The 24,953-nt window shown below is 38.3% G+C and overlaps 1 protein-coding gene across 1 annotated transcript in view; it reads left to right on the top strand.

Moving 5' to 3' along the window:
- The window catches only part of CLCA2 (chloride channel accessory 2), a 38,271-nt gene that overhangs the window by 7,996 nt on the left and 5,322 nt on the right, over positions 1 to 24,953 (top strand). Inside the window, exons 5-13 of the mRNA XM_079697442.1 lie at positions 283 to 442; positions 2,893 to 3,120; positions 6,482 to 6,712; positions 7,816 to 7,993; positions 8,813 to 8,919; positions 11,129 to 11,353; positions 13,593 to 13,863; positions 16,962 to 17,132; positions 20,644 to 20,877. Of these exons, the coding sequence (XP_079553568.1) occupies positions 283 to 442; positions 2,893 to 3,120; positions 6,482 to 6,712; positions 7,816 to 7,993; positions 8,813 to 8,919; positions 11,129 to 11,353; positions 13,593 to 13,863; positions 16,962 to 17,132; positions 20,644 to 20,877 (1,805 nt within the window). The remainder of the gene's footprint in view (positions 1 to 282; positions 443 to 2,892; positions 3,121 to 6,481; positions 6,713 to 7,815; positions 7,994 to 8,812; positions 8,920 to 11,128; positions 11,354 to 13,592; positions 13,864 to 16,961; positions 17,133 to 20,643; positions 20,878 to 24,953) is intronic.

Raw genomic sequence — 24,953 nt, forward strand, 5'->3', positions numbered from 1 at the left:
ACCTTCCTCGGGCCTCCAAAAGTTCATGTTGATTTCTCGGTGACTTTTGCTTTGACCCTGTTCAGCTGGTAAAGCCCTTGGCAATACAGAGCCTCTCATCAAAATCAAATGCTTTAAAATCAAGTGGAGTGCATTTGTAAATTAATGACCTTTCTTAATAGTTTTTCAAATGTCTTCTGTGTATCTAGCAATCTACGATCCTAGAAACAAATTATTTTATGAGCCAATAAGAAAGAAACATAAGCATTTCTAAAACAGACCCAATGTCTCTTCCTATTTTAGGTGTTCATCTGACATCACAGGCATTTTCTTGTGTGAAAGAGGCCCTTGCCCCCAAGGAAACTGTATTATTAGCAAGATTTTCAAAGAAGGATGCATGTTTATATACAATAGCACCCAAAATGCAACTGCATCGATAATGTTCATGCAAAGTTTACCTTCTGTAAGTATGGCCTTAGAATAACAAACTCTTACAAGATTCCATCTTTTCCCAAGATAGACTGGTATGTTTTAAGTATTTAAACAAAAAGACAATTAAGATTCACTACATTTGGGACTTCCCTGGTGGTCCAGTGGTAAAGAATCCATCTTCCAATGCAGGAGAGGAGGGTTCAATCCCTGGTCGGGGAACTAAGATCCCACATGCCGAGGGGCAACTAAGCCCGTGCACCACAACTACTGAAGCCCACGCTCCTAGAGCCCGTGCTCTGCAACAAGAGAGGCCACTGCAATGAGAAGCCTGCATGCCACAATTACTGAGCCCGCGTGCCTCAACTAGAGAGCCCGTGTGCTGCAAACTACAGAGCCCATGTGCTCTGGAGCCCACGGACCATAACTAGAGAGAGAAAACCTGCATGCCACAACTAGAGAAAGAGAAGCCTGTGCGCCGCAATGAAAGATCCCGCATGCCACAACTAAGATCCGATGTGGTAAAAAAAAAAAAAGAAAAGAAAAAAGATTCACTACGTTTTGGAGCCTGGGGAACCTTACAGTTCATCTAGTTTTTACTTTACAGATTAAAAAAAACTCAGCGCCCCCCCCTCGACAGTCCAAGCTGATCAGTAAAAATTATTTCCTTTAGAAAAGTGATTATTTGCTCTCCAGGGAAGGTGATTTAACAAGGGGAAACCTGGAGTCTTCAAAATAAATTGCTCGTATGGTGGTGCTCCTATATCCTTTCACAGGAAAGTGTACCGGGTTAATGACAGGGATGTAACGTATGATTATATTTCCTCATTTAAGGTAGCAAACCACTCTTATTTTAATGGAATTCCCTAATTCTCTTTCCCTTGTTTTGCATATTCTAGAACTTAAAAAGAAAAGACAGGTGTTACCAAGGGAAGTCAACTAACCCTTAGCTTTGCAGGCTCAGAAACTCAATCTTGTCAGTATTCCACGTTAACTGACAAGAGACTTGTGTAGGAATCCAGAACACATTTTTAAAATTATTTAAAAAGAGTACTCTGTCATGGAGATCTGACACTCGCATTCTCTAGCCAGTTCATTTTCTCTCTGACAGAAGCAGCACGGAACAGCCAAATTCTACCCAGAGGCTTATTTTGAGAATGTGGAGTCAGAAAGGAGGGAGTTAGGAGACGCAGAGATTTAGTCACATCAGCCTTCATAACCTGATACATTTTTCCAGCTTCATCACATCTGTGGGTCACGTCCTCTCCATTGAGCTGGGAACACTGTGGGCAGTGTCTCTGTGAAGTTTTCTGTTTCTATGACTAACCCAATGTTCCTTGGATTGACACATTCTTTTTTTAGATAGTTTTTTTTCTTCAGTCTGGTTTTAGTCAAGGCTAAGAGTCATTCTGTAACTTTAAGGTGCTTTTTCATATTTCTTGTCCAATTCATTATGGTTTTAATTTAATTTACAGCTTTAATATCTGAAGCCAAGCTAATTCCATGTTATTTCATCCACATTGTTTGTGGCTAGGTACTATCTTTGTGGTCATTTGAAACACCTACTCATTAATATCCAGTCAGAAAACTTTTACCATCTCCTAACCATAGTCATGAAATATAAAGAAAAGAGTTAAAAACAAACATACAAACAACAACAACAAAACAGGTTCTATCATATCTCCCCATCCTACTAAGAAACTCATGTTCTTATGCAATTATTAACTTTTTGAAGCTTCAGCTTCCTTTTCTAAGAAATTAGAGCTGGGGCTAGAGAATCTGTAAGATTTCTTTTACCTCTAAGCTTCCATAGCTCTGTTAGCAGGAAGCATCTACTGTTCATAGGAATATAGCCACTGGGAAGTAGATAACACATTACTTGGCAATGCGAATCATGCCTTTAAAAGAGGTGCTGCCTAGGTTTTATTGTATGAATTATGGCTATATCTCCAAATGGGGAGAAAGATCAGGAAATAGATTTAAGTTGGTTTTCTCCTTATCCTAGTCTTACAGGGGTCAATATTTGAACTAGCTCAATATAGGTTTATTGATCAATAGATAAAGGTGCAGTGGTTATTAAATATGATTCTATTAGGCTGATCAAGATAACATCTCCTGGGGTGTTTTCTTTAACACATTATCATGCTAAGGAAGATGAGAGTTTGTTTTATTTTTTTAAAGCCTAAGATATTTATACACAGTCTACTCTCTGTTAGCTAAGTGCAAAAAAACTTTAATAGAGGTTGACCTCAGTACCACATGGGTGCCAGAGTTTCAAGCAAAGGGTGCCAAGGTTTATCTGTAAATTCAATGGCATTCTTGAAGTAAAGAAGGACATAGCTGTAGCACTTCTGATTTCTCATGTTTCAGCTCACCTTTCCTCTTACCTTTAGTTGTTTGAGAATGAGAAGTATGTCTAATATGAGAGGAGTACTTTTATTTTCTGATTATTTTCTGAGTACTTTTATTTTATTCTTTTTCGAGGTGGTTGAATTCTGTAATGCAAGTACCCACACCCAAGAAGCTCCAAACCTGCAGAACCAAATGTGCAGCCTCAGAAGTACGTGGGATGTAATCACAGACTCTGACGACTTTAATAACAGTTTTCCCATGAAAGGGACTGAGCTTCCACCTCCTCCCACATTCTCTCTCCTACAGGCTGGCAACAAAGTGGTCTGTTTAGTGCTGGATGTGTCCAGCAAGATGGCAAAGGTAACATTTGAACCAAAATAGTTGTAAACCATCACTTTTTTCTATCAGTTTTTAATTCTTTTTCTTTTCAGAGGGTAAGGGAAGGGAAGGGTGAGGCCAAATGTTTGGAATAGTCATGGGCATTATCTCTTCTTGGGTATGAGAGAAACACATTCAGAATATGGCCCAGATATTGAGATAACGCAGATAAATGAAATCCACAGGTAATTCCCAGCCTTCACTATTGCTACTAATTGCAACCTTTTCCAACCAAAACCCTTTCCAAATCTCTGACATGTAGAGGAAGGCTCCTTTCTGACCACATTCCACTCAGTGGTAAACAACCATGGCCGAGGCAATAGACTGAGTTTGCAGTGAGTGTGCATATCCATTATGTGTGTATTTTCTATGTCATTGTGTACAGAGAAACATATCTCACTCATCTGGCAATCTGGCAGCCTTCTAGAAACCCATTCTCCAAAGCTCCAGAATTCTTAGACAGTAATTAGAGATTTAGTCTCTGGAATCAAGCAGATGTGCTTTAAGTCCTGCCTCCTTCATTTACTGTCTGTGTAATCAAGAGCAAATAACCTCTCTGAGTTTTTTCATCTGTAAAACAGAGATAACTATACCTATTTCATTGTTGTGACAGAGCCAGTTCATACTGGCTCACAGGAGTCAATTGTTAAATTTTCAGGAAATCTGCAGGCCAGTTGTAAATATAGCCATTATTAAAAAATAAACTATGTAGAGTTATAATTAAATAAAATATATTGAAATAAGCATAATAAATGCTCAAAACTCATTACTTCCTAATTATTTTTCTACTATTCTTACTATTATCTATGCCCAGAGTCAGTAACTACCTGCTTTTGTATAGCCTGAAAATTAAGAATGGGTTTAGAAAAAAATCAAGAGAATAATAAAATTTCAGGACACATGAAAATTATATGAAATTAAAATTTTAGCATTCATAAGTAAAATTTTATTGGGAGAGAGCAATGCTCATTTATTTACATATTATCTATGGCTGCTTCAGTACTAAAATAGCAGAGTTGAGTAGCTGTAAAAGACAATATATGTCCCACCAAGCCTAAAATATTTACTATCAGATCCTTTATAGAAAATGTCTGCTGATCCCCGATCTGGGCTCCTGAGGTTATTTCTGGTCTATCATCTCTATGACTCTGCTCCTACATATCTCTTCCCAACTTTGCACTCAGCGATGTCAGGTTGACAGCTTAAATCAGCCACAGTGAGAATATTTACCCCATAGAAATTGCAACAAATCCAGGGTTCTCCCTCTCTCTTTTTACCAGAAAGCCAGTTTTTAAACTTTTACCAGCACACCACTAACTACTTCATAGTGTTGTTGAAAGGGAAAATGAGATACTGAATATGAAGTTTTTGGTTTATAAGTGGCAACTGTTATTTTATTATAGTACTTGTCCTAGGGGAGAGTTTATCCTCTTGTATTCTCTGGATCAGTAGTCCTGGAAAATTTGCCTTTTTTGGCTTGTCTCTAAAATATGAGGAATACCACTAACACATTCAGCATCTAGATAATTTTGTAATCTTGCCTCCCTGCAGTTGACTAGGGTATGATCTTCAAATATGATCTCAGAGTAATTTATATTGACTATCTGCCTCTGTTGCACAAGAACAGATGGAGTGAAAGGGAAAGACAGTTGTACTTGAAAGAAGACCTGAGAGAAGTAGAAGAGAAATATGCCTAAAGTAGCAAGCTCATGGCAAAGAAAACTTCTCTCCCTTTTCCTGCCAATAGTGTCACTGAACCATCATGACCATCCATTCATTTATCAGGTGCCTATACTGTGCTGGCTTGGGGGATACAGAGATGACAGAATAGAGTCTGCTTTGAAATGCTCACAATCTCATGAGGGAGACAACACAAACATGTGAATAAACACAATACAATGTGACAAGGCTCCACAGAGGTGTGAATTGCATCTGGGTTATAGGAGAGTGGTTGAGGAAGACTTCACTGAGAGGATGAACTTGGAGTTGAGTCTTGAAGCATAAGAAGATATTTGCCAGTTGGGTGAGGTGAGGCAAGGCATTCCAGTGAAGAGAGTGTATGCAGGTGGCTGAGAGGCAAAATTAGTAGATTTTTTTCAGGGGAAGTACATCAATTGGTATGGATATAACTAACACTGGCTTGGGCTAGAAAAATGACAGATAAGATGAAAATGAGTGATGAAAGGAATGATGGTATGAATTTGAGAGAAATTTAAGATGTATTGATATGACCTGTTCAAGGATATGGAGGCTGGTAACACAGGAGTAATAAAAGAGAGTTCCAGGTTTCTGGCTTCACTAGTTAGGAGTAGAGGTCATGACCATGATGTTAGCAATACTTAGTATTTACTAAGTACTTACTATGTACCCATTTTGCAGATGAGAAAACTGAAGCTAAAAGAGATAAGTAATTTCTCTATGGTCACATTACTAGTAAAAGTTGAAGGCAGGATTCAAAGTCCTTGTTTTATCCACTCTACCAATTTACCTCTCAATATTGTAAGAGAAACAATATTTGGGAAGGGGGGCAATGAATTCAAAGTGTATAGAGTTTGAGATACCTGTGAGAGGTTAAATTGGTGGTATTTCCTAAGCAGTGTGAAATGCAGGTCCAGATGTTAAGGGAGATGTCTAGGTTGGAGATCGAGACCACAATCATCACTGAACAGGTGGTCATTGAAGCTCAGCTTGCTGCTCCCACAGCCTTCAAAACAAGTGACCCTAATGAATTCATCACTAGTATCACCTGCCCAAACGTGGTCACTAACATTACTTTATACTTATGCAAGGTGTAACTATTGTCATATACATATCTCAGTTGATCCTCACGGTAATTCTATTTTAGCAAGTAAGAAAGATTATTATTACCCTCACTTTACAGATGGAATGCCCAGCCTAAGATAAACATGATAACAGAGAGTAGTGCCAGGATAGATGCCTGACTGCTGTTCCTCTCTACCATAAGATCTTTGCAATGTTTCTCTTACCCAGGATGAATTTTAAAAGAAGCAATTACAAACCAAGTCTCTATTGTTTCTACAGATCTTTGAATCAGGTAGGAGAGAAATGGTGGATGTATGTGTTCTTATGGAATGGTAAATCACGAACAGCTTCTTAGGGGCAGAGTTCCAAACCAATACCCCCCACCCCGAAAAGCATTCATTTTTGAGCCTGCATTTAATCAAACAATATTCTAGCATAGTGTCAATCTTTACAACTCAAAAAATCACAGTCTGACATCTCTAAAGAATTAACAGAGATATTTGCTAATTGAGTTACTTAGTTATACTTTTGTCTACCAACCAAATGTTGTTACCTTTCTTTTTTACTTTCTGCAACATAGGCTGACAGACTCCTTCAACTGCAACAAGCAGCAGAATTTTACTTGATGCAGATTGTTGAAATTCATACCTTTGTGGGCATTGCTAGTTTTAATAGCAAAGGGACAATCAGAGCCCAGCTGCACCAAATTAACAATGATGATGACCGAAAGCTGCTGGTTTCCTATCTGCCTGCCACTGTGTCAGCTGAAGCAGAAACCAGCATCTGCTCAGGGCTGAGGAAGGGATTTGAGGTACAGTAGAGCACCCCAAGCCTCACCATCACTTTCCTTTCCCATCACTTTCCTCTCCCTCACTTTGTATCTGAGGTTGCTTCTGAATTGGGGCAATCTGTGACAATATGGTCATGAGTCTCAAGTATAGGAAAGTAATGATGGATTATCTTTAAGGTCAGGGACCACGACTTTCTCACCACTGAATCCCCTGTGCCTAGTAAAGGGCATGTAATAGTTGCTTAAGAAAAATTTCTTGAAGGAATGAGTAAATAAGTGAATACAATGATCAAGGCTGGGGGACTTCAGCATCATCAGAAAGATTTCTAACACTGTCCCTATCCATCTGGGACTGTTCCGTCTGTGGCTGTTGTTACCCTTGGGTTTTCCAATCAAAATCAGCATGTCTGGCCTCCTGCCTATAGTCATACTAGACCTCAAACATATGAGTATCAGTTAAGGTCAGAGGTATTTCAAGAATAACAGAGTTCACCTAAATCAGCATAAGTTTGGATTCGACATTGAGGATACAGCCATGTGTTAAACATCTGGTAGCAGGCAGAACACAATTGCAATTGTTACTGCCTACAGCCAAGTGTTTCTCAACATTGGCTGCCCATTGAAATCAGCTGGGGATTCAAAAATTCCAGTGCCTGCATCTCACCCCCAGAGATTCTGATTTAATTGATCTTGGGTGTGAGCTGGCCATTAAAAATTTTTTAAGTTCTCATCCAATTCCAATGTATAGCCAAGGTTGAGAACCACTGCTCTAGGTCCTTTTATTGGCCACTTATTAGATCTCAGAAGCAAGGATCTCACATAATAATGTTCTCCCACATCCTCTATGATAGACACTATTCTAAACTAGGGGTATCTCATAGTGACTTGAACAGGAAGAAGCCCTATCCATGAGTAAGCAGGCAATGGCATGTAGGGTGACAAGTGCTGTGATGGGGTGAGGTGAGGACTGAGTGGAGATGGGCATGGAGAGTGTGGGAAGTTACAAAGGACCTGGAAGAGGAATATGACCCCTGGTGGGGAATTTGGAATGAGAGTGAATTCTCCTGCTCAATAAGGCAATCTGAATCACATTTCCTTCCAAATGAATGATACCCTGTGTTCAGATGGTTGAAAAACTGAATGGAAAAGCCTTCGGCTCTGTGATGATACTAGTGACCAGTGGAGATGATGAGCACGTCACCAACTGCTTCCTCACTGTGCTCAACGGTGGTTCAACTATTCATACCATTGCCCTGGGTTCATCTGCGGTCAAAAACCTGGAGGAATTATCACATCTTACAGGTAGATAAATTTCTAGCAACATATTTTAGAGCATTTCCTTTCGACTTGAATATTCAAAGAACCACCATGAAACTCAGATTATGTCAACAGAATACATGGCTTAATTGAAAAAACTATAAACAGTTTTCTTAAGAAAAAACACAAAAAAAAATATCATTGCTAAATTCTGTCAAAAATTTGCTGACTTTTTTATACTTTCCTTAGAAAGTGCCAATTATATACATCTAATGAAAATATTATTATTACTTCTTTGTTAAACCAGCCTGAGCATGTATAATCATGGAGATAAAAGTATGTTTAAATGCACTAACTTCTATGATAAGGAGACATACAAGATTACACACATATATTTTTTTGTTCTAAATGAGGCACAGAATAATTTTATCTTATATTCCTCACATTGAATAAAAAATGCATATGCTAACTTGAAAACTGAAAGCTAGGTTTTATTGAATTATGTTTGAAAATAATGTTTTCAGAATGTAAATGTAAATATATAGCAATATAAATGGGTAGCAATTAACCTAGATTGTCTAGGAATTACCTTAATTAAATATTTATTGAGTTTTTATCGCATACTGGGTAGAGCTCTAGACCCTACAATTACAGCCATGAATAGAACAAAGAAAACCACCTGCCTTGGGGTGCCTGCTCACCATGTGGTCTTATAGGATGCCATGCCAAGCAAGTCAAGCACAGCTCCTGCTTTCCCCAAACTCACCCTCTTAAGCAAAGGAAGTCTGTTAGAAAAGGCCTATCATTTTATCTTTTGTTTTACTTTATACATTTTATAGCTAGCATCCCAATTGTGTATTTCAGGAGGTTTAAAGTTCTTTGTTCCAGATAAATCCAACTCCAATAGCATGCTTGATGCTTTCAGTAGAATTTCCTCTGGAACCGGAGACATTTTTCAACAACATATTCAGGTCAGAATTTCCTCAATATTATATTTACAGATAGGGGAGAGGGGAGGGGGAGCAAGGAAAATAGATGAATTGTGCTGTCTCATTAACCTTCTTTGAATATGTAACAGTCCTTGTTACATTAAAAGAAGGCTTTTTACTGAGCTTCTTGACATCACCAGAACCAGGCTTCATCTTTACCTGATGTCTACTTCTCAGCCCTAGGAGTCATTTTCTGTAATAGCTACTTCAGCTTTTCAAGGTCTATAGAAGAGTTTGCTCCTTCCTTGTGGCTCAAAATGGGGTTGGGGGTGGGACATGGGGTAGAGGTAAGGCCCAGAATTAAAGTAAGAATCAGTGGCTTTAGTTTTAGTTCAAACTAGCCATCAATCAGAATCCACTTTACTTTGCTTCTTTAAAAACTTCCTTGAAGGGCTTCCCTGGTGGCGCAGTGGTAGAGAGTCCGCCTGCCGATGTAGGGGACACGGGTTCGTGCCCCGGTCCGGGAGGATCCCGCATGCCGCGGAGCGGCTGGGCCCGTGAGCCATGGCCGCTGAGCCTGCGCGTCCGGAGCCTGTGCTCTGCAACGGGAGAGGCCACAACAGTGAGAGGCCCACGTACCGCAAAAAAAAAAAAAAAAAAAAAAAAAAAAAACTTCCTTGAAGCTCCTCCCTCATATAAAAAGTACCAACCATTTCATTCAATTCTAGAAATTCCTAAAGATCTCTCCAACTACCACAATTTATTTGATTTTGCTCACAAAATCTTCCTTTAATCAAGCCATTTTTTCCAAAGGGCCAACTTTTTTTCTTTCAAAGTACTTTAAATATATTTTGAATATAACTGAATAATGTTTTGAATAAAATTTCACCTGCTGTTTCCTCACAGATGGTAAGTGAACCTGCCAAGTTAATGACTTGATGGGAGCAATGAAATCAGTAAATTATTCTTAGAAAATATTTAACATGAAGATTATATGTACAGAGTAAAGGCAATAACCACTATTCTGCCATTAGAAGTGGAAAAAGGTGAATTTTAAATGATAATGTATATTTTAGATTAGACTACAATTGGCTCTTCTGAATAATCTTTCTACCTTTGATTTTCTCTTTAATAATATGAAATAAAAAGAAATGTTTAAAAAAGTAAAACAAATTTAGCAAAACATTATTCATATGACTCAAACTGGTTCCCAGACTTGGCCACCTCTCCCCAGTTATTTGCATGTCATTAGCCCCTCTAGACTGTGGGCAGAAACTACATCTAATCCCCTTCAACAGCTCAGAGCCCGGCATGGAACGTGGCACAGTAATCAGCAGTCCACGGACACTTGTTCAACTGAGTTGAACAAATAATCCACAATGTCTTTGCTGTCATCCACCAACAGAATTTTACATTCTTTACAAGTCTGAGCAATTTTACAGTGTTGCTAATATTTTATTTAATAAATATGATTTTTCAAAGTTATTTATAGACTGGTATTCTTTGTGAATACACAGCGATTGAACGCAGGGGTTCTGGTGTCAGCCAGCCTGGGCTCTATGACTGTTTCACCTCCTTGCTATGTGACCTTGGACAGCTTACTTCCCTAAGCCTGTCATTTCATCTGGGAAATGTGGGTAACAATAGCACTTATCTCAGAGGCTTTTCATAAGGATTGGGTTAGATAATACATGTAAAGCATTTAGCACAGTGCCCGGCATCTGTTTGCACTTTGTGCATGTTACACACACACACACACACACACAAGTGCACACACAGCTTATTTAAGTGCACACAGCTTAAATCATGACTAAATGATTTTTCTTAATGTACTAAACCCAATGTCTGATTTCTTATTAAAATACATAAAGGTATCTGGACAGATTATACACAAATTAATTAGAGCACATTCACAAAAAATGTCAAAAAAAGAGCTTGTTTTAATTGCTGCTCTGAGGCTAATGTTGATTTGGATAAGAGAGAAGTATGAGAACAGCTAAAATCTCTTGATAAAGATTAATGAAGTGACATGTACTAGCTATAACAAAACATTTTATATTTACTGTACTTATAACACTTTGCTTAAGCAAAGTACTTTTACATGAAAAATAATTTGTGTAAATATAGGACATGTCCAAGTTAAATAGTTTTTTATTTTTGCCGATTCATTTTTATTTGTCATAAAAATAAAGGAAAAATGGAATGATTATGCATATGCTAGAAACTTTGACATGTCTATTCTCTCGAACAGCTTGAAAGTATAGGTGAATATGTTAAACCTCACCATCAACTGAAAAACATTGTGACTGTGGATCACAGTGTGGGCAATGACACTACCTTTCTAGTCACATGGCAGACCAGTGGTCCCCCTGAGATTGTATTATTTGATCCTAATGGAAGAAAATACTACACAGATGATTTTACCACCAATCTAGCTTTTCGGACTGCTCGCCTCTGGATTCCAGGAACTGCTAAGGTAGGTATTGTAAGCTTGTTCGTAATGACAACGTTTAGTCAACTACATGACTTTCAAATGGATCACAGAATTAAATGCATTGTGTAAAGGAAATCCTATTCTGATATATCAAAATTTTACTTTAAATTTATGAGGGATTTTTTGAATGTTCAAAATTTAAGAGGAACTACTAAGTTATGTTCAAAACTTTAAATAATGGACACCAAAGCCTTCTCACTTCAACAGTGGAAATTAGTATTTATGTAGTACAAATAATTTCTTTTTGCTTACTTCCTTCTTTACAAAATCTATATCGAATACTTAGAAAAAACCCTCTACTTAGAATTTATAATATAAATACATGCAATATATATGTTTTTGAGCACCTACTATGTGCAGGGTCTTGTTCTAGGTGCTTTACAATAAAGTGCCATAATAAGAATAAGAACAGGGTACTCAGAGCACACAGGAGGCATGTGCAGGCTTGGGGGAAGGAGAATGCTTCCTGGAAGTGAAGACATCAAAATGTAAATGTGGAGGCCTAAGGGGCCAGAGGTGTGAATAACATTCTGGACAGAAGAAACTATGCAGGAAGGCTGTGCTTTGCCTGAATGCAATCCCTCTTCAGGTCTGTTGGCCCTCCCTCCCCCCACCATCACTGTTGATATCCTCTGCTTGGCCTTTCTTCCCCTGGCCTAGCAGCCTTCTCTTCAAACACCTTTATCAGAGTGATCCTTCTGAAGCACAAATCTGATCAAACCTCTCTCCTACTCAAAACTCTTTGATGGTCTCAGGATAAAATCCATGGGGTTATTAGTATATACTAAGCCCTTCACGTTCTGGCTTCTGCCCAAACTTAGCTCTTTTTAAAAATTATTTTTTAATTTAGAAAAGCTTTATTTTTATATAATTTTTAAAGGTTACTTTCCATTTATAGTTTTTACAAAAGATTGGCTACATTCCCCATGTTGTACAATACATCCTTAAGCCTATCTTACACCCTAGTTTGTACCTCTCACTCCCCAACCCCAAACTTATCTCCTAACCCTTCTCCCAAACACCCTGTGCTCTGCCCCTACTTAACTTTTCTCCAAACACATCATGTTCTTTTCACACCTGTGCACAAGGACCAGGAACACTTTACCTACTTCTTGCTGCTTTTGCCTGACCTCTTTGTCTGGATTAGGTACCCTGTATCAAAATACTTCTTACACCCACAGAGGAATTTTCACGTGGAGGTTTCTACCACGTGTCTGTTACTAATGTTATGATTACAAAAAACAAAACAAAACCAAACAGAAAAAAGCCAGATAGGTAGATAATCTTGATGCTTGAATTGTGACTTCACTGGAAAATGGTAAAGCACATGAATCCCAAGAAGAAGACTGGATAGGGTGTGGCATCTTAACTTTCCAGAGTCAAACCTTAACCCACTGATTTCTCTCTTCTTCATCCTGCTTGATTGTGTTCCTCCTGCTACTTCCAGGATTTAAGAAGGAGCAGCAACAGGAGTTCGGAAAAAAGGAATACTTATGTACACTTTTATCAAAAGAACAAATTTCTGCTACATTGTAGTTTAAGCTTTGTTCTTTCAGACATTCGTTTGCAGGTTTCCCCCAGGCAGCCCAGACAGATAAGGAAAATGGCATTCAGCAATACTTCTATAAATTGGTCAACATAGACATTGTGCAATCCTGATCTATTTAAAATAGTGTTCCTTTTCTTGGTCCCTAATAGTGTATGTGGGTTTTTTGCTTGAGATTTCTGGGCATGGGAGTATTGAAAGAAGTGGAGGGAAGGAAGGATACTGTTGCCTTTTATTCCAGGTTATCCACATAAATCATAATTGTCCACTTAATTTGCTGTAATTTTCTCCATTATGTAAAAGGAATAAAAACGTTGAACCTCCTGTAGGGTGAAGGGGCTCAGATTAATATTTGCCAAGTACTTTGAAGCTGGACACATTGTTATCCTCTAAAAATGTGAATCAAGATGTGTCCTTCCCCCAAAATAAATTCAGGGTCTAATTCCCTAAAGAGTTACCTAACAGTGAAAGTGGGTTGTACAGTGAAAGCCATGTAAATACGGAATTTAGTTATCTCTTAACCAACATTACTCTTCCTGACATTCTTTTGTAGTATTTTAGAAAATGCAATATCAACAAAACAAGAACAAAAAACCCTACGAAGTTAAGTTTACACTTTAAAATGAGGGTTGATCTTTTTCTTCACACTTGACAAACGAAGTCTTTGTTTTGCAGCCCGGGCTATGGACTTACACACTGAACAATACCCATCATTCTCCTCAAGCCTTGAAAGTGACAGTGACCTCTGGTGCCTCCCGCTCAGCCGTGCCCCCTGCCACTGTGGAAACCTTTGTGGAAAGAGACAGCACCCATTTTCCCCATCCTGTGACAATTTATGCAATTGTGAGAAAGGGGTTTTATCCCATTCTCAATGCCACTGTAACTGCTACAATTGAGTCAGAGACTGCAGATCCTGTTACGCTGAAACTTTTTGATGATGGAGCAGGTAACAAGGAATATCATGTAATGTTTCATGTTCTCAAGAGCTGTTCTGATGCTGCAGTATCAATATTAAGTTTATCTTTAAAATTCTTCCAATTCAATTATTTTTCTCACCCAATCTTATGAGATTCTCAAATTCTCATGGACTCACTGACATACTAAGTAGCTACAGGTCTTCACCTGCTCAGGGAAAGCAAATGTGAACTTGGGAAAAGAGAGTCTCCTTGTGGAGAGTGGCTGTGCATGAGCAGAATGGAGGGAGGAAGTCGCCCAACACTTAGGTCTTGGCTTCCACTTTTCCAGTGACACTGACCACACTCAGTAAGGCCACTTGGGAACAGGCATGTCCACATTCCTTTAGGATTCACCAGCTTTCCTATTCACTGAAATAATCATATTGGACAATTAAAATAGCAAATGAAAACCCAAAAAGGGAGATGCAATGACAGTTAATCCATTTCTTCTTCTTTTGCCCGGCTGTTAAAGAGAAAATTGGAAATTGAGTTGACCATAGACTGTTCTTTAGCCAAGTAGCTGGGTTGATGAGAGAGCAGAGCCATGGCCTTTTACATGTGTTATTTGGTCACGAGAAGACCAAGCCGCAAGCTTAGTGGAATCAGGATAGAGATTTCCCCACCACTGGGAAAACAAAGTAAAATAAAACAAAACCCTACTTCAAAGCACTCATTCTGCACAGAGAGAGCTCAGAACTTCATCATCATACCTCACAGATACCACAGCATCAATCTGGGCAAAGAGCAGCACTTGGACTCTTTCTGACTAACTTGTTTTAACTTTTAAAAACAAGCTCCTTTATTGTTTTATCTTTTCTGTTCTGTTCTTTTCCTAAACTAAATTCTCAGAATGACAATAGACTTCAAAGTTTATGTTGGCAGCCCCAATGTTTGATCTACCAGTAAAATCATATTCCTTCCCTTTGTTGTTTCAAAGATAAAAATTTTTTAAGAGTCTTACGTTTGTTTAAAACAAGACAATTTATGTGAAAAATCTCTGTAGGTTATTTTGCTGTGATTCTCCTGAGCCCATAACTTCAGGCAGAATTTTGTTCTGCGGTGCTTTAACGTGGTCTGCCCTACGTGTAGGCTATGAGGCAATGCATTATTTGTAGAGAATAATAAATAGATTAAAGAAATAAATGTATATACCAATTAAGTATAAGCAATTATAATAATAAACAAATTAAAAGTTTTTAAAAAAAGAGTCTTATGTTTGGCAACCCATTAGTATCTTGCCATGGCAATCTTGTATGACATTTATGAAACAAAAGTTCATTTAAAGGATTTTAGTTCAAGTCCACCTCAGAGGATACTAGAGAAGTCCTTTTATTTTGCCTACTGGAATGGGTCCAAACAAACTTCTCAGACTCTGATTGCTTATCCCTGGCCACACCTTTCACTTTTTGTATATAGTCCAAAAATACACTTTGCAGAATGTTCCTCCCTAGCCCCAGCCTGTGGGCTGGCCTGGGAACAGATCCTGCTGTCTTAGGAAAGAGCACCTCAATAGGCTTTTATATTTATTCCCTGGAACCATTCAGTTTGTTTGATGTCAAAATTTATACCCTGATGAAAGAAACAATGAAAAGGTTGTTTAAACACCAAAGTGTAAATTTAGATTTTTTCCCCCGTACTTAACACACATGCACATAGTTGTCTAATACTTATTATGTTTATAATGGAAATAGTACTTATCTGCTAATAAAATTAATGAACAATAATAAAATTTACACTTGTAAAATGTTTTATAATTTTAAATATACTTTCTCATGCACACTCTCAAATAATCATCACAACCACCCTGTGAGATGTTATCCCCATTTTATAGATGAGAAAACTGAGGCACAGAGGGATTGTTTCACAGCTACTAAGTGGCAGATCCAGACCTTAAAACAAATCCCCTGACACTCAAGCCAGTGTTCTTTCCCATTTCTTTCTGACTCAATGATTAAAAGAGGTGGCAATGGTAACTGTGGCAGGAAGAGATTTTCCTTTATCATTTCTCAACAAAGATAGACCTTATTAATCATTAAACCACTAAATATCAAGATCTGATTTCTTTCCAGTAGATAAAAAAGGTTTCTAAAACTACTGTGATCATAAGGTGCTTAGTGTTTTTTATTTTAATAAAATATACTCCTATTTTTCTCATGTTAAGGAGCAGACCTGCCTCTCTAGTGAGGATTCTAGAGCACTTTAGCAATGATGCAATGCTAGAGAACAGGGCTGGGTGTGAGGTGTGAGAAGTGAATCGACCCTAGAATAGGACAAGCTGCTTGTCCCATGTGGCCACCTGCACTTGAAGAGTGAATGTGATCTGCACTTGGGCTAAGCTGCACCTCCCATGGGTGCCCTGGAATCTAGGCCTTGCTGCCATTCAGTCATGGGCTTGGTTTGGAACTGAATGACTCTCTGAGGACCAATGCAAAAGGAAAGAAGTCTAGCACTGGGCAAGCTTTTAGAATGCCTCCTGAAGCAAGGCACATCCTCCTGAAGTGGACAGAACCAAAGCCTGTCAAACTCCAAGTCAGTGAGCACCTTCGAATCTAGAACAATCCACGTATCCTCTAATGAGGAAATTAATTTCACACTATTATATCAACTACCAAAGTTTTTTTTTTTCATCAGGGCTTCAGGGTGTTCATAAACCCCTTGAAATTGCATGAAAGTATGTATATGTACATATATATTTATTCACTGGGAGCAGAGTAGCTTTTATTTCAAAAGGATGTGTGACTATAAATAGGCTTAAGAATGTGCTTGGTTTCTATGAAAACCTAGTATTATTTTCAGTGATAGGAAGGAGAGCGCTAAAGGTGATTATTAAATGCTTTATTAGCACTGAAGCAGGTACAATTCATTCAGCTTTAGAAAATAATTTTTCAGAGGTTAAGGAATCACAAGGAGAAATTATGGAGCCATTGGAATTTTAATCACCTGATAATATCAAAAGTAGCTATGAGCATGACAGCATATGCTAAAATTAGAAGAACAAGGGGAATAAATCTTATTTTTAATGATTTAATTAAATATTAGTAATCAACTGTGATAAGTATTGACATTGAGTTTTTTTTTATATTAACAGGTGCTGATGTTATAAAAAATGATGGAATTTACTCGAGGTATTTTTTCTCCTTTGCTGTAAATGGTAGATATAGCTTGAAAGTGCATGTCAATCATTCTCCCAGCATAAGTGCCCTAGCCCACACTATTCCAGGAAGTCATGCTATGTACATACCAGGTTACATAACAAATGGTAAGAATCATTAAAACTGTTATTTGAATAACATCATTTAATGTCTATATTTCTGATGAGTGTGTGTGTGTATGTATCAGAGGGAGAGGTGAATTTCAAAACTCTTTTATATAAATCAATGCATAATTTGTTGATTATCTCTTTAATCCTCAGCGATTCATGATAGTAGATAAAAGGAAGGCAGTAGGTAATTCCCACAGATTTCTCCTACCTTCGTTTTAGTCATTATTTTGACCTCTTTCTTGTGACTGTTTCATCAGAATTACTACCAGGCAAAGAGATTTATTGAGTTTTCTTAGTTCCAGCGCCTGTACGTCCTCTACAGAAGAAAGAGGAAGAGGCAAAAAGTTGTTAGCAGTTTAAAGAAGGAAGCAAATAGCCCAAATAATCCACACAGGAAATGAGTTCCTGAAAAAATATGAGTGTGGATATTACAGGAAACTGAGGGCTTCCTCAAGATGTTCTGTCTTCCTTCAAGATAAAAGTGCCAAATACATAGAAGATACACATATTTTTTAAACACCATTATTATAATAGTTCCTGATGGGAAGCAGTGGTTAAAGTATAACAAACAGAAATATGCTGTAGTGTTTAAATATAATTTCAAAAAATGTTGCGAATCATTCTTATTTGCAAAACTGCAGAATCTTTATGAATACTTTTCATGTATTTTAGCAGCTATAACTAATCATTTGGACCATACCATAACATGATTCTATGTTTTTGTACTATATGTACTTTTCAGTAGAAAACAATTAAGATGCTATAGTGGATTTGCATCCCCTGATATTTTTAGTGTTGCCTAGAACACAATTTACTCTCACCTATATTTAAAATAATTTGGATTATTTCAAAACCAATGTAAATCAATTTGCAAGGTAACACAGTTTTACTACAAAGATATGATTTTGTATCTAGATGTAATACTTCATTTCTAAGTAGATATTCCCTCTTTCATTTATACATCAAACATTTTTGAAGGCCTCCTAGGTGATAGGTTTAGTCCTAAGAACTTGGGATACCAGGTAGAATAAGACTTGATTCCTCTCAAGGAGCTTACAGGCTACTCACTGGTCTAGTATCTTTTTTAAAGTCATGAATTTAAAAGATGCAAATATCAACATCAAGTGTACACTGAGAATAGAAAAGTCATATCCAACTCTGCTTTTATCTGTGTACTTCATATAGGCCCTTGATAGCACAGATAGAAAATTTTAGATTTCCCTAGGCATGACTACCTCACATAACATTCACTTATCAGCTCATTTTCAGGTGATGACCTTGAGAGTACACTGCATTGAAAAATGTGAGCTGCTCTGTTTTCACACCACCAAATCTCCGGGCACAGCAGCATCTACTTCCTTCCTCTCCTCCCTAGTGCCTCTGTTGGATCTGCTCTGGATGCTACCCAGCCTGCTTATCAAGGGTCCTTGAGAGCTCTCCCTTGCATGTCCTCTGAAGAGCATTCAAGCATGATTTATTACTTCCCATATTAAAAGAAATTTTGGTGGCTCCCCCTTAAGCTACTGTCCACCTGTCTACTCCCTGTCATCCAGTTCCTTGAAATTAAATCTAAATCTGCCGACTATACCTTCTCACCTCCAGTTTACTACTCTGTTCACTGCAGTCAGACCTCCACCTACATCACTCCACTGGAATTGCTCTGGCCTTAGTCACCAATGACTACCTGCTCTTATATCCAAAGGACACATTTCAGTCCTCATTTTACCTGACCTCAGCAGTACCTGACACAGCTGATTGATTTCTCCTTTGCCATTTCCTGGTTTCTATGATAACACACTCTCCTGCTTACTTCTTTTTTTTTTTTTTTTTTTTTTTTTTTTTTTGTGGTACGTGGGCCTCTCACTGTTGTGGCCTCTCCCGTTGTGGAGCACAGGCTCGGGACGCGCAGGCTCAGCGGCCATGGCTCACGGACCCAGCCGCTCCGCGGCATGTGGGATCTTCCCGGACCGGGGCACGAACCCGCGTTCTCTGCATCGGCAGGCGGACTCTCAACCACTGCACCACCAGGGAAGCCCCTCCTGCTTACTTCTTATTCTCTGGAATTTTTATTCTCAGGCTCTTTTTCCAGCTTCTCTTTTCTACCAAGCCTCTAAGTGTCGGCAATTATCAAAGTTTAGTCTTAACCTTCTCTTCTCACTCTTCTATCTGGAGCCACGTTACCTGGGTTTGAAACCTAGTTCCTCCATTTACTAGCTGTGTGACTTTGAGCAAGTTACTTAGCCTCTGTGTGCTTCAGTTTCATCATCTGTAAAAATGGGGACAATAATTGTACTCTCCTCATAGCATTGCTGAAAAATTAAATAGTTGATAATATAAGGTACTTTAAAAAGTGCCTGACACATAGCAAGCACTTAGTAAATACTTTTTATTTTTATAGCTGAAATTCTTATTAGGTAATCTCATTAACCTATATGGCTTTAATAACATCTATATGCCTATAACTTCCTAATTCATAGGTTCAAAATTATTAAATCTAGCTAAAACCTCTTCTTTGAGCTTAAAATCCATATCTAACTGGCTCCTTGACATCGTCAATTAGATGTTTTACAGGAATCACAAACCTTGTAACTTAAATAGTTAGTCTCCTCCCCATAGCCTGTTTCTCTTCCCATTTGCTCATTTTAGGAACCTGGGAGCTATTCTTTTTGTTCACCATCTTTCCCTTCTTCATCATTCCATATTCAAATCCATCACCAGCTTTTGCTGATTTTCTCTCCAAAATGCATCTCGAAATGCCTACTAGCCTCCTCTCCACTGCTATCACCCAACCCAAGCTACCATCTTCTCCTATCTGGACTGTTGCAGTGGCCTCATTGCTTCCTGTGCTAGAATCCATTCCCCACTGAGAGCAGCCAGAGTGACCTGTCAGAGAGCAAATGTGATCATGTCACTGCCCTGCTTCCCCACAGCACGTTTAAGATTAAACTCTAAAACCACTACAATGGCCCACGAGGTCCTACTTGAACTTCTCTCTCCTGTGTCATCTCAAACTATTCTCCTCCTTGCTTTAATTAAATTTTTCTAATTTGCAAAGCTCTTCTCCACACTTCAGAAGTTTTTACACAACCTCTTCCCTCTGCCGGGGATATTCTTAACCTCCACTCTTTATCTGGCTGACTTCTATTCATCCTTTAGGAAATTGTTAAATGTTACTTCCTTAATACCACTCTAAATTATATTACTGTGTTATTTACGTTCATAGTACCCTTCCTTTTCTCCTTCTTACATTTATTACAATTTATAAATATATGTTTATAAATATGACTGTAAATTCCATGAGCAATACTGTTTTGTCTGTGATTGCTGGCATAGCATATGCCCTAAAAATATTTATGGAATGAATGAATTGTTGAATAAACAAACTGTTATTCTAAAGATGTAGCAAAGGAAAAAAAAGTCTTAAAATGTCTCTCAATAATCTGCAAAAACAAGCTATTCAGGAGATGGTAATTTGTTGTTTTGGTTATTCTTTTCTTTGGTATCACAGGTAATATTCAGATGAATGCCCCAAGAAAATCGGTGGGCAGGAGAGAGGAAGAGCAAAAGTGGGGCTTTAGCCGAATAAGCTCAGGGGGTTCTTTTTGTGTGCTGGGCATTCCAGCTGACCCACATCCTGATGTGTTTCCGCCATGCAAAATTATTGACCTGGAAGCTGTAAAAGCAGAAGAAGAGGTGACTTTATCTTGGACAGCACCTGGAGAAGACTTTGATCAGGGCCAGGGTAGGTTTCTTGCTTTCATTACCTATTTTTCTACAAGGTGGCATTTCCAATAACTATGTCAGGGGTTAGTTGGGTAAAAAGTAGCTTTGAGGGCTTACAGATGACAAAGCTGTAGAGGATTGTATGGAAAGCTTTGAGTTGCTGATAAGGCCATGTATCCTGGAGTCTAGGAAGAGAATGTATCAGCTCCCCCAGGATTGACGAGGCCCTGGTAAACTGACTGACACTAATACAGAAACCTTTGTTGGAAACATAAGTACCACATGTAACAGTGGTCTAGTCAGAAGCAATGGGTTCTGCTTTACAGAGCATGGACTTTCAAATACTGAAGGTGATTAGTTTTCTGAAGATTAGATGGTGTTTATTCAAGGGCTTACAAGTCACGTTTAAGGGAATAATTCCCATAAGCCATGAAATACTTGGTGCATTGTCCTCTCCTACTTCTGGTCATCATTTTTGTTATGGAGGCTGGGACCAGTTCCCTGATTTGAAGCTTTCTATCCCTTGCTTGGGCATTGATGAGTTCCTTCGCTACTTTCCTTTTTCTAATGCTTTTATGCCAGCCTTCAGGCTTCCACCCACCTCATCTCTTGATCCCCACAGCAACTCAACAGAAAAAGTTTTCTAAAAGAATAACCTGTCCAACATCTTTGCCATTACCAGAACATGATTATCATTGATTACACATTAAATGATTTATTTCCTGATGCGTCTGATTAAGATTTCTGTAGGAACCAACCTTCTCTATTGAGAGCTAATTCATCAATATTGGTCAATAACAGTGACCACCGTGGGCCTTTCCCAGTCTTGCTTTCAACTTGGATCATCTTTTTTTGGCTTATAGTTCTGTCTACTACTCTCTCCAGAAGACATCTTAATTACAAATAATTATGCACTGCTGAGAAACAGTCAATATTGTAGTTTTGTCTTAAAATTCTGTTATCACAATCTATCTCTTCTTGCCAGATAGGAAGGAAGTGAAACATTTTACATTCTAAATTAAGGATTTTCCTAATTTAAAGTTTGGAGATGTGAAATGATTGAAACTGTGGGATGGGCATATCACTTGTGTAATGGAAACAGCTGTAACTTAACTTTAGAAAAAAAGTAGTTCCCACTCTGGCTATAAGTCCAGCTGTTTAATCTTTGGCAGGTTGCTTAAACTCTATTACCCTCAGTTGCATAGGTGGAAAATAGGACTAAAACTATCTATTTCATAAAGTATTGTAAAGATGAACTGAGATGACATATAAAATAAAAAATGGAAGAGAAAGTGGGCCCAGTAAGTTTTCTGGGCTCCTGGTTTGCATTGTTAGAGAGTTCTCTAGCTTCTTATTTGAAGTAAGGAGCCACCAATACTCATTCCCATCTTTATGTAAAAGTAAGCATGGTGCCAGCCACCCAGTATTTTTCCTCTTTCCTCACTGCCTCAGAAGCACAGTTGTGTGTTAAAAGAGACAAACACAAGCTCAGACTCCCATTACTACTGGGAACTGTTTTTTTCAAGAGCTCTGGTGGTTTCAACTACAACACTGAATGAAGAGTAGAAACAAAGTGAATGTGAAGTATCAGTGGTTATGAATGGCTTGAAAAGAAGAAATACAACCAAATGGGACTTTAGTTTAGAATTGGTATTACAAAGGGTTTTAGAAAGGAAGAGAGGATTTCATACATTCACATAAATGGCCCTTATGAGCAGGATGACTGAAGCAGATCAAGCTTGCTATAATGTGAAACCTCAAGTGACAAAAGATTGGGAGGTGGGGGATGGCTGGGTGTGTATTAAGTTGCTGACATCACTCAGTCATAATTGACTTGATGACCCAGCAATGGCAAAACTGACCAATTAGCTATGAGTATACCAACTAGCAAGTAGGTGTCTGTTTAACTCATAAACATGTGCTTTCATCTCCTCTTTTTTTTACAAATTGTTGTCTAGGAAGGTGTTATACTATCCTCTATGGCCAGAGTTAGAAACAATAAGGGTATGTCTCTGGCTTTACAATTATGAAAAATTTGACTATTCTTAAAAACCTTATTAGCAATAAACGAACATCTCATATATGCACAAGCATATCAATGTATATCCAGTACCAACTCTTCACCATATACAATATACTGTAAAAGATGACAAAGTATATGGAATAAGCAAAATATTACCAGATCATTATTATGTTTGGGAATGTATTTAGACAAGGCATTATGGAAATGGGTTATTTCCTTAGGTTTTCATTAAGAGTATGGGTAAAATAACTGTTAAAACTTAGTACCAGGCATGATCTGTATTTCTCCTATAAAGTTAATTTCCTTTGTGTTTTCTCCAGAAATTAAAGTGAAGATATATTATTTACTAAGGAACTATTATGTGCCCAGCACAGTGCTAAACATTATATAAAAGTAATTTAAGATGGTATCACACTCCAAGAACTTATAATCCTAGGCTGAGAGAGAAAAGGCATAAAATGGCCAAAAAACTATTTTATGTATTACACAGTGCCATTTGTATAATTCAGACTTTGGGAGCTACAGGTATTAAAAGGTTGTAGAGTGGGTGGAAGCAGAGCAAAGGCCAGTTTCTAATGCCAGGGGCCTGGGCAGAGCCTTTGGAGTAGTGACAGACCACAAAAAGCACCAATCTTGGGCCTCCTTCCTTGCACTCAGTAGCTTCCCTACGTGTCTAACAGCCTGACTTTCACACTGTTTCCTCTGATATCTTTTCATCATGTTATACAACTGTCACTGAACATATTATCTTTACAAATTGTTGAAAATTTGCTTCTGAAAAAGCTGTTCAATGACAGCAATTTTTTCCCATTTCCCCCACCCCCAACCCTCAGTTATGCTTCTTGGATGGAAGAAGGCTCAATGTAGGAGAAATCTATAATAATCCTTAGGGGATGGTTTGGATGTCAAATGAAGAGAGGAAGTGGGAACTGTTCCCACTGGTAAAGATGGGGTCAAGTCTTTGATTCCCTCTGCATGTCCTCAATCCAAGCCCAGGGCTTTCCATACTAGAAATTTATTGGTAAAGATGCTAAGGAAAGTGTAAACCTTGGTAACTGGAAAAGTAGCAATTATTGGGAAATAGGAAATAGGAGACAGGGTAGCCTAGTAGAAGGCTGTAGAGCATAGTGTTAGGGTATTAAGCTCTGGAATCAGACAGACCACGTTTTATCTGTGTAACTTAGGCAAGTTACTTAATTTCTCTAAACTTCTGGTTTCTAATCTGCAAAAGCAGATAGTAAGAGTACCCATCTCAGAGGGTTGTTGAGAGAATTGAATGAGAAAAGGCACAGAGAGGGATTAAAACAGTGTCTGGTCCATACTAAGTGCTCAGTAAATATCAGCATTTATAACATTTTGGAGCCTGAAGGGGTCTTAAAGATACACTAGTCTGACTCCCTTGTTTTAAATGTAAGGGAATGGCCCTGAGAGGTTAAGTGTCTTGCCCAGGGCCTTAGAGCTATGTTCATGGCTGAAATATACTGGGAGTATAGAGGTAGAGGTCAAAACTAGAGATATAGCTAAGAGGTCAAAGATGCAGAACCAGCCCATTTTCTTTTTCACAGGGAGAAGGGGAAGACTACAACTGTTGTAAATGGAAGGAAACCTTTCATGAATGTATGAGCTGAATTAGTTTGGAGTCTTTGTAGTTACACAGTTGTCCTGCATCATTTTTAATAGTTGTTCACAGTAGGAAGTATATGACATTTGGAGTTAGAAGAAATGAGTTCATTTCCCGCACTACAGCCTCCTAACTTGACCACGGACATCACATTTAACCTCCTGAGTCCCAGGCTCTTTTATTTTAACATGGGATGGTCAACTTCACAGAGGGAGAGCTATGTATGTAGAAAATCTTTGTAAATGCTAAGGCTTATGGAATATTGTTTCATTATCCAGGAGACGACTCTGGGAGAGCCCCGTGGGGAGGGCTTCCTCCATAGAGAACAAGGGACATAGGAACAATGAACATGTTCCATTGTGAGTGTAGAGCAGGTGGTCAGCCTAGCTTCTCATCCATATCTGTCCCATCGTATTTGAACCACAGTAGAAAGCAACTCAAGTGGGTTCAC

The sequence above is a fragment of the Hyperoodon ampullatus genome (assembly GCF_949752795.1).
Source record: "Hyperoodon ampullatus genome assembly, chromosome: 2".
Classification (NCBI taxonomy): domain Eukaryota; kingdom Metazoa; phylum Chordata; class Mammalia; order Artiodactyla; family Ziphiidae; genus Hyperoodon; species Hyperoodon ampullatus.